The sequence below is a fragment of the Tupaia chinensis genome, unplaced genomic scaffold, assembly GCF_000334495.1.
Source record: "Tupaia chinensis unplaced genomic scaffold, TupChi_1.0 Scaffold000215_1, whole genome shotgun sequence".
Lineage (NCBI taxonomy): Eukaryota > Metazoa > Chordata > Mammalia > Scandentia > Tupaiidae > Tupaia > Tupaia belangeri.
The window spans coordinates 868,121-877,772 of record NW_006159690.1 but is presented as its reverse complement, the minus strand read 5'-3'; the positions used below and the strand labels follow the sequence as shown (position 1 = coordinate 877,772).

Below are 9,652 nucleotides of genomic sequence, written 5' to 3'. Positions count from 1 at the left end.
AAACCAAACTAAAAGAAAAAATAAAAAAGGAACATAACTGCATTTTCTTTTTCCAATATGTTACAGAAAAACATTGCCCTTTGACTGTCCCGTAAGTTATATATTGCAGATCTCAGCTACTACAAAAGATTTAGTTCTCCATGTGCCTCCGGAATGCTCATGGAGGATCACACCTGTGTGGGTAAATTCATGAAATACTGTGAAACAGCCAGGCTCCGTAAGGAAAGTGTGTTACAACAGGAAGTCAGTGAGCCAGGGTAGTCCTCCGCTAGCCACATCACCTAGTGCTCACGCTACCACGAAACACTTCAGATGTGACAAAGCCCAACCATTTCCAGCACCATATGAGAAATTACAACAGTCCCTAACGTATTAAAAAAAAAAAAAATCCCAAAAGGTTATGGCCTTTGCTGTTTGACCATAATGCTCGCTGTTTCCATGTACAAGTTGATTTGAATCGGTTTTTCTCCCCTTCCACTGACAGTGAAGTTGTAACCGCGCTGGGTTGAGGTTGCGTCCATGTTACAGAGTTGAGAAGGGGTCAGGTGGTCTGTCTGGTGGATGGTGGGACGCTGCAACTTTTATCCCAGGTACCAGGACTGGAAGGAAAAATAAAAGGAAAAGCACGATTAGAAGTGCACTTTATAACATGATCTATCTTACAAGTTGCTCTTCCAACTAGGAAATCAGAATCTACATTAGGAACGAGGGAAGAATTGACCAGGAAAAAGAAGGTAATGACAGACAAGAGCAAATCTTGAAACACTTGACCCTGATCTTACTTCTCTGAAACTAAACTTCACCATCTTCACTGGGGCGGGCAACGTTCTCAGCGTGTCTTACAAAATGAGGTGATTTCTATCCACTGCGGATATACATACAGGTTTTGTAGTCTGGTAAGGGGCAATGACTGAAGGGCAGGAAACCTGACCATCTTGTTTATCATTCAATCCTCAGGTGCCCAGCCCAGTGCCTGGAATCCGGAATATTCCCAAGGAAGAATGGTTGACTTTATGGAGCACAGCTAAACGGAGAGGGTTCATGTGGTGATGAGTGCCAACTCGGTGATTTCACATCTCCTTCTAAATGAGCTGTAGGAAGTGAACACGTGAGTGCACCCTTCCTTCAGCAGGCACAGATGGTCACACGTGATAGGAGATGGAGGGGCGGTAAAGAGAGAAGGCATCGTAGCAGGTGCCCCAGGTGCTTGTGAGCAGGTCATAACATTGCTCTTGCACTCCATCCGCCTATGTATGTGCGAGGCAGGCTTTATGATGTAAAATGCTCCTCTCGGCTCAAGATCTCTCAAGTGATATTTTCATAATATTATGACACATAATAATCAAGTAGTGCCAACATTTTCCCCTCTTAACCACCATGATGGTCAAAGGAAAACTGAGGCCGCTGCAAACCCCTCATTCACGCTTTTGTTTATTCAACATTTATTTAGAGACTTTTGTGTGCCTGAGAGAGACCGTTACCGGCTCTCTTTTCCTTTCATAAATCTGGAGGTGATTAGCTTTTAGCAACAACCTGGTGACATACCACTTTATCTGCAGGTATTTCTTTTCTATTGGCTAAACACAGTAACCAGCTGTAGACTAACACCAGAGCCTGTTGGACGACTTTGGCCAACTTTTGTCTACAGGTACCCTGACAAAACTCACTACATTTATCATGAAGCACATCAACTTCTAGCAAACGTGAATGCTTCCAAATTCGCAGCGTGGACAGAATCCAGAAGGGTTACATTTGGGTTGGTGCAGCCAGGTAAAGACTCACCCTTGCCCAAAAGATTCAATTAGGTAAAGTAAGGACTCATTGGGTCCCAGGGATAAACGGCTAAGTGATAAGGACATGGAGGTGGGGATAAGATTTCCCGGTCACACGAGCTACCTTTGATTTCCAGAGGAGTTGAGAAAACCTCAGCCTAAATGAAAAACTACTCATCCCATATACTTTTAGATGTTATTCTTTGACCACATGCTTTGAGGCGCACAATGCGGCCTCTTGTGTCCTGAAAGGAAATCGTCCTGGCAAATACACACGACCTAAATCTAACTGTACAAGAGAAAGAAAAGCGGGCAAGAAAGGCAACGGATGGAAGGAAACTCCCAATGTGTGGTTTAGTCGAGCTCTTTCCCCGTTGGAGCCAACTGCTCTCTTTAGCAAGACATCTCTAACTTTGGGTGCAGGGACTAAGGCTTACAATTTCTGTTTTCACACTTTCTAAGTCAGTTGTGAAATTGCAAACTTCTTAAATCTGACACTCTGGTCGTTCACGAAGCAAAGGCCTGGGCCCAGCGAGTCAGCAGGGGGAGCAGTTTTCCATTCCACCGTTTCTGGATGAGACCTCAGGGCACTACAAAAATCTGCAGTGCCTCTGCACTTCTCTTAAAAAGCAAAGCAAAAAAAAAAAAGTTTCTTCACACATCTTACTATTCAGTATGTGCTTTGCCGACAAGGTTACCCCAGAGCAGCTCTGTAATCCTTCACTGAAATAGGCTTTATTGATTGCTCTGGTCTATTGTTCTCTTTTCAAGTCCCCCAAGTTCAAGTTCATCCTGGTGTTACATCATGTCTGGTTGCTCTTAGCAACCAGACAGACCCAGACGTGACTATCATTAGCAAGAAACCCTCTGCTCTCCTCCCACCAACCTTCCAGTGGCTCTGACGTAGCAGGCCCACTGCAAACACATTGAAGTATTTATTCTGCCTAATTTATGACCTGCACAGCAAGCAAGACCCCCACTCCAAAAACCAACACTGTTGTATATTTAATTAATCTGTCTTTCTCTGGCACTTGAGAAAGTTAGACAAAGGACTAATTATTGTGTTTCACTCTCCACACTTTTCTTTTGGGGGGTGAATATTTGCATGGGAAAGAAAACTACAAGGCCCAGCCTCAGCCCCCCTCCCCTTTTTCTTTTTGCCCTATTGACATTTCATGAAATACTTTAGCTGCTTAAGGGAATTAGAAAAAAAAATGCGCTGTGAATGTTACTCCTTCTGAGTTGGTATTCAGTAACACAAATCAACTCATGACATGTTTAAATTTAAATGCTAACCACACACTCTCAGAGTTACTTTAAAGGTTAGTTTTTAATCAATAGAAGTTGCTGACTCCAGGTTTTTGAGCCGCACTGCAGCTCTTGGGCTTTTGTCTAACGCTAAAGCTTTCAAACTTTTTTTTTTCCTCGAGATGATTTTAGCAATGATTTGCAGACACAGAGGCTATTGTGCTCCGACCAGCAACATGTCAATAGAGGAGCTGAGCTGCCCTGTGGTGGGGTGTCAATATGACTCCTGAAGGCAGGGGTTGGGGGTCTTTAATAACCCGTGAAAAAACCTTAATTAACCCTTTCAGGCCCAAACCAAAACCTATTCTTAAACTTTTTCACTCCTGTAATTTGACCATTAGTACTTATTTCAACATCACACTAATCTTCATGACAATTAACCCAGCTACTTGACCAAGGGTTTCTAGAATGGGAAGTAGGTTTAGGGGAACCACACAGGGATTTTTTTTTTTTTTTGTGAGAATGAAGTCTCTTAGATTAAATCATCTATTTGTAGACACAGAGGATAAACAGTTCTAATAATAATAATAAATTTCTTCCACTAATATCTCACAGACAGTTTGTGGTCGAAGATGTTCATAATTTCATAAGGGATGTGAGAATCGCACAGATAGATGCCACTCAATTTCTAGAAACTTCCATGAACTGCTGATAACATCAGATGGACGACCCTTGGAAAAGCTCATATTTTCTAATAATTTCTATTATGCAAGCAGTACACGTTTTCAAACAAGTAAAGAAGGAATGATTCTGAATACTTTCTTCTTGGACTGTACACAAAAAACATTGAAGAGGTCTGAGATGGTGAAATTGTTGGGGTTGAATAGCAAATCACTGGGAAGTGTTGACACATTAAGGAACATTCATTTATGCAGAGTCAAAAAATAGTTTTCGGACATTTCCTGACATAAGCTTAGGTTGCATATGGTTTCTGCCTTTGTACTTTACAGTCCCTTAATCTAACCTACTGTATCCTGATGGACTACAAAGGAATCTCTGTCCTTATCTGTAGTGAGTCACAATATGACAACACAGTATAGGACGATGTTATCTTGACGCATTTACATTAAGGAAGTAAACAGAGCTTTGATCTATTTTGTCCTCCTGGAACTTTCAGCTATAGTTGTTTTGGAGGTCCATAAATCCACACTCCTACAAAAGGTCTCCTTTCACAAAATTAGTCAGTTACGTTCACAGGGTGTACAGTTTGGGGTGTGCTGAGGGGGACGGGGAGGAGAAGGAGGGGAGTAATTGTCCTCTTTCAGTCTTCAAGGTGAAACATCAAAAGAAATCTGCCGTCCAGGACAAGAGCTCAGCTTTCCTTTTCTCCAGTCAAATGAAGAAGTAATCTCATCAGGTTGGAAAGTGCTGACTAAGGATTTAATAAAGTGCCTGCAGATGTGGCGTCTCTAAGGTATTCAACTCATGTAATGCAAAACAGCTCCACACTGAACGCGTGCTTATAAAATTTCATTTAACCATTGCAGCGCGACTTTTTTTTTCCCTTCCTCACAGTTCTCTAAGGAGTTTTATCACACTTCCCACCCCTTAATTTACAGCTCCATGAAAGTTCGAATCCCGTTCTGCCAGGATTCTGGAATACTCACAGTAGTCAGGTTTTATGAACCATAAACAGGATCTATCCGACTGCATCCTGAACAGGATGCCTGAAATGGCCGTAGGTAGCTCTGACAGTGCCAATCCGCTTCATTTCAAAGAGCCCACCCTTTGTCCAAATAAACTCTGTTAAATTTTGGTTTGTCTAAAATTTTGTTTTTTAACATGTTTCATGGACAGTAGTTAGAAAACTGAGGCCATTTTCTGAAATTTGGTCACCGGGCTGCAGAAGCCATGGCTGATTAAGTCAATGGACTTTTCAGTTAACGTAAAACATTCTAATGTATGTAACAACCTTTCTTTTTTTTTTTGGGGGGGGGAGAGATTTTTCACTGTAGGGCGCGTGCGCTCGCCAGACAGACAGAGAGAGACATAGAGACAGAAAGCGAGAAATCACCCCCCAGGGGGAATGGTCACGCCGCAATCCCTTCTCCTCCATTCTCCTCTCGGGATCTTGGGCACGCACGCACACGCACCCGGCGTGAGTTTTAAGCCACTGGGTCCGGGACACAAACCGCGGTCGACTACGTGGGAGTCCAGCGACATAGCCATTACGCTAACTGCTGGTTCCCACAACCTTTTTTTTTTGGAGAGGTTTTCGCTATAGGGCGCGTGCGCTCACCAGACAGAGAGAGACATAGAGACAGAAAGTGAGAAATCACCCCCCAGAGGGGATGGTCACGCTGCAATCCCTTCTCCTCCATTCTCCTTTCGGGATCTTGAGAACGCACGCACATGTGCCCGACGTGAGTTTTAAGCCACCGGGTCCGGGACGCGAACTGCGGTTGACTACATGGGAGTCCAGCGACATAGCTATTACGCTAACTGCTGGTTCCCCCTTTTTTTTTTTTTTAGATTTTGCTGTAGGGTGTGTGTGATCACCAGGAGGGAGGATAGGCAGGACGATGAGGTGCGTAGAAAGCAGGAAAGTACCCTGCCATGAAGAATGGTGCACTGCAATCCCTTCTCTATTCTCCACTTCGGATTTTGGGGACGCACGCACAAGCATCTGGTGTGTTTCTCAAGTCACTGGGTCTGGGACTCAAACTGTGCAGGTGGCCGCGTGGGATCCAGCCACCTTAACCACCATGCTACTGGCTGGCTCTTGGGAAACAACCTTTTAAAAAGGCTTTTATATTCTTTTTTAAGAGGGGCAGGAGATACATTTTAGAAACAACAAGATATAATGTCTGTTTGAGATCGGTCTATTTTTACCTTTAAAAAAAAAAGGAAGAAGAAGAAAGAAAAAGAAGTGAGGGTATCTCGGAAGGAGACATGTACGGAGGGTGGAACAGACAGTGACGCAGCAGAATCTGTTTTTCAAATTAAAAAGTTAAACAAAAGGCTTCAAGGGCAAAGTTTAACACTGCGGAAGGAGGTTGTTAATGTGGAATCCAGAACTGGGTGTGACACTTTCTTCTCCAGGCAAGGTGGGTTATTTAAGGACATTCACACACGCGCACATACATACACACACGCACACAGACCGGAAGCAAGCAAATACAGGGAGCCCTCACTTCCCATCAGCTTCCACAGAGGGCATGACCAAACAACACTGCATGAGTTGGGGTCCCCCTTTTGCATTCTGTCTTGAGATGCAACCTCGGCTGGGTCATGCTAACCCGGTTTGTCATTTTTGGCTTCCTGATCTTGTTCAGATGAACGAAAGTCCACTGTTGGGCCTAAATGGACTGTCCTTGGCAAATCAGCCAAAAGTCTAGTGGCCCCCTCTGCCCATTTCAACACAGCAGGAGTGGACAGACCTCCCAGTGTCTCCTCTTTCTCCCACTGGTATAAGCCATTGGGAGCATGTACTCACTGATTCAATAAGTACTAAGGCTTGCTAGGTGCTAGGTGCTATGTATGCTAGGCTCTGAGGATATTCTAGGTAAAATAAATATGGTTTGCCCTTAAGCATTTACATCTAGCAAGGAGGAGGAGCTGGATTCCAGAGGTCAGTATCCTTCGTGATCCCAGATACCTTGCTTTCTTCAGGTTCTTTATGAGCTCATTTTGACCAAAGAGTCTGAGTATCCAGGATCCAAAGGCCCCAGGATTGCATCCCACTTTTTCCATCAACTAGTTGTGGAACTTCAAGTCAGCCGATTCCTGTTCTTGGGACCTCAGAGTGCTGTTGTGGCCGTCCTGCACTAGGCGAGGCAAGCAGTGATTTATGTTGGCTTCTTCTGGAAAGGGTGACGGGCCGTACACAGGTGCTAGTTATTGGTATTACCAGCCTCAGGCTTTGATCTCTGTAGTCATAATCTCTTGGCCGATTTTATTTTGTTAATTAAAGAAAGCCTGTTTTCAATAATTCGAAACCAAGACCTGTTTATTGTACAGGAAACCATTAAACCATTAATGGGCCATGCTTGGCCCCGCTTACCTTTGTGGCCTTATCTTTTCACCACTTGTACTCAGCACTTGGGATGTGTTAAACTCCTGCCAGATCCCCCAAACCCACATGCTTCCTCCTTGCCGGGCCTTGGCACAGTCTGTGCATCTTTCCTTGGCTTTGCTAACACTTGCTACTCCTTGGGTGCTCAGAGGAGATGTCTCTTTTTCTACAGAGTCTTTCTTGGGGCCTTTACCTCCCCAGGGCTGACCTCTGTCATGGTCACGTAGCTGTAATCACCTGTTTTCTTCCTAAGAAAACTATCTTCCTAGGAGCAGCATTGCTAGTGTCTTGTCCAGGGGCTGGCAGAGTAGGCACTTGATAAATATTGCTGAATAAAGGAAGGAAAACAGAACAAGCTGTGTCCAAGGGTCCCAAAGTCTGGGTCAGTTACCCCCACTAGGATCAAGCAGTGTGTCTAGATGGATGACTTCTAGCATGGCTGTGCCACTTACGTGCCATGTGTCCCCATCTTCCCAGTTATAGGGACTCTCCCAGAGAGACACAAGTTTCCACCAGTCGCCCCAGGCAGTTCTGACCGAAGGGCTGTGGCAGTGGGGCCTACCATGGCCAACTGCGTCAGTAGCATATGCAACAGTTTTGTAATATGGACAGCTGCCTACTCACTACAAGCACGGAGGAGTTATCCAAACCACTGCTCCCTGGAGAGTAGCGTGCTGCTCCCAGCCAAGACCTCTGTTTTGGTTCAAACCTCAAGACGGGAAAATACTAATCTTTTTACCCAATAAGTCATCCAGTACCTCCAAACCTTGCGTGTCCATACACAATCCAATTATTCTGACAGTTGTTCCAAAGTCTGAGTCTTTCAGCATAGTCCAGCTTGCCCTAGGGTCTCTCTTGCCATTGAGGACTTTTTTTTTTTTTTTTCTTTTGGTCTCCTATGTTTTCAGTAAGTACTCTTTTAGCTCATGAAACCAAAAACTTCTGGGATGACAGTGGGCTGCTAGCCCCTACCACATGTGCTCTGAAGCTCTGGAGGGCTGTAGACACCAGAGAGAGAACAAGTACTCAGGAGACTTGGATTACGAGCCCTGGTACCAGTATGTATTAGTTCAATGAGCTTAGGTAAGTTATCAATAAATAGACGTCCAAGTCTCTGCTTTAGCGTCCATGAGATGGAGGTAACAACTTTATCCATTTTGGTGGGAATTCAATGAGCTAATGCCTGGCTAAGGGCAAGTACAGAAAACCAGAAAGTCAGGGTCGATGGGTTCTCTATAAAATGTGTCCACGTGAAACCTAAAGAGGACCAGTTCCTTAGGCAAGTAACCGCTCAACAAGGCCGCTTTCTCTTATTTAAGGATATAATTTCTTAGTTAAAAGTAGCAGCTGTGTCAGTTCCATTTCCCCAGTTGCAAGAGAAAGTTCTTGAGAAAATAAAAATCTGTCTTTAATTGCAGTATTAAAATCAGAGCGGTGAAACCAATAACACAAAAGGAATTGGCTCAAGTTTATGAAAGGCATTTGGGCCCTTGCCTTGCAAGGCTAAACTGCACGCCTTGGAGGTTGGGGTGAGGGGGAAAAGGGGGGGAGAGTAGTCAGGCAACCAAGTGGGACAGAAACAATCCTATTTTGGTTTTTGTTAGCGAATGGCATACTACATAGATCAGAGACTTCTTATAAAATACAAACCCCCACTGTACACAAAGCACAGGAAAATGTGAGGAAAAAAGGGAAAAACTAAAAGCAGCTTAGGGTGTGTTAACGCTGCTATTCTGTCAGCTTAAAGAGTATTTTATGCTTGATCAACAGCTCTTTTTTATTGTGCTTTTCTTTCATTCATTCAAGACATCAAAGCCGGGCACCACCACGTACCTGCCCTTCTGGAGCTGCTTATGAGGGGGTTCTAATGAAGCACGACTCTGGGAGCCGGAGACCCCCGTGGACACGGCAGTTCAAAGGGAATATTTCAACAATGATTACATTTTGTAAATCTTTTTATGAAAGAGACAGCTTATTTCCTGCTTTTTCATGAAAAATAGATTCTATCCATTAAAGTGAGCCCGCGCCACGGAAGCTGCTTGAGATCTGAGGTGCAGCGTGGAGATTAAGGGGACAACGACCCGATGAAATCGTCCAGAGTTCTTATCCATTTGGTCATGATGGCACTGGCGGATTTTCTGGGTGGAGCCCAGACAGAGCACTGGAGGGCTCTGCCGCGGAAAACGTGGTGATGAAGGGGCCTCAAGGTTTTAGTTTTCAACTTCGGCCTTGTGTTTATCATCTGTTCTTGCTCTCTCTCTCTCTCTCTCTCTCTCGTCTTTTTTTTTTTTTTTTTTGCCATTGATAGATTTCATAAGGTCCAACAAATATCAGAAGGCAGGCCACTCCCCCTCTTGCACAAGAGCAAGATGGAAGACTGAAGCCACAGATTCCTTCAGGATATATGTTAATGCCCTAAAATAGGAACCCCCTTTCCATCTGGGAAGTTAGTCGTAAAAAAACATGGCTAATGTCTGCCCCAGAGGCAAAAGTAAAGAAGCTGCCTAACCTTTGTGTCATTTTTGATCTTCACATTAATATAATCTTTTTCTTAGCC

At 44.2% G+C, this 9,652-nt stretch overlaps 1 protein-coding gene across 4 annotated transcripts in view; it reads right to left on the bottom strand.

Moving 5' to 3' along the window:
- Positions 1–38: 38 nt before the first annotated feature.
- Positions 39–9,652, bottom strand: part of NFIA (nuclear factor I A) — a 445,632-nt gene continuing 436,018 nt past the window's right edge. For all 4 annotated transcript variants that reach the window (XM_006147506.3, XM_006147507.2, XM_027771457.1 and 1 more), the window contains one exon: positions 39–599. In XM_006147506.3, coding sequence (XP_006147568.1) covers positions 582–599 — 18 coding nt within the window. In that variant the 3' untranslated portion in view covers positions 39–581. The remainder of the gene's footprint in view (positions 600–9,652) is intronic.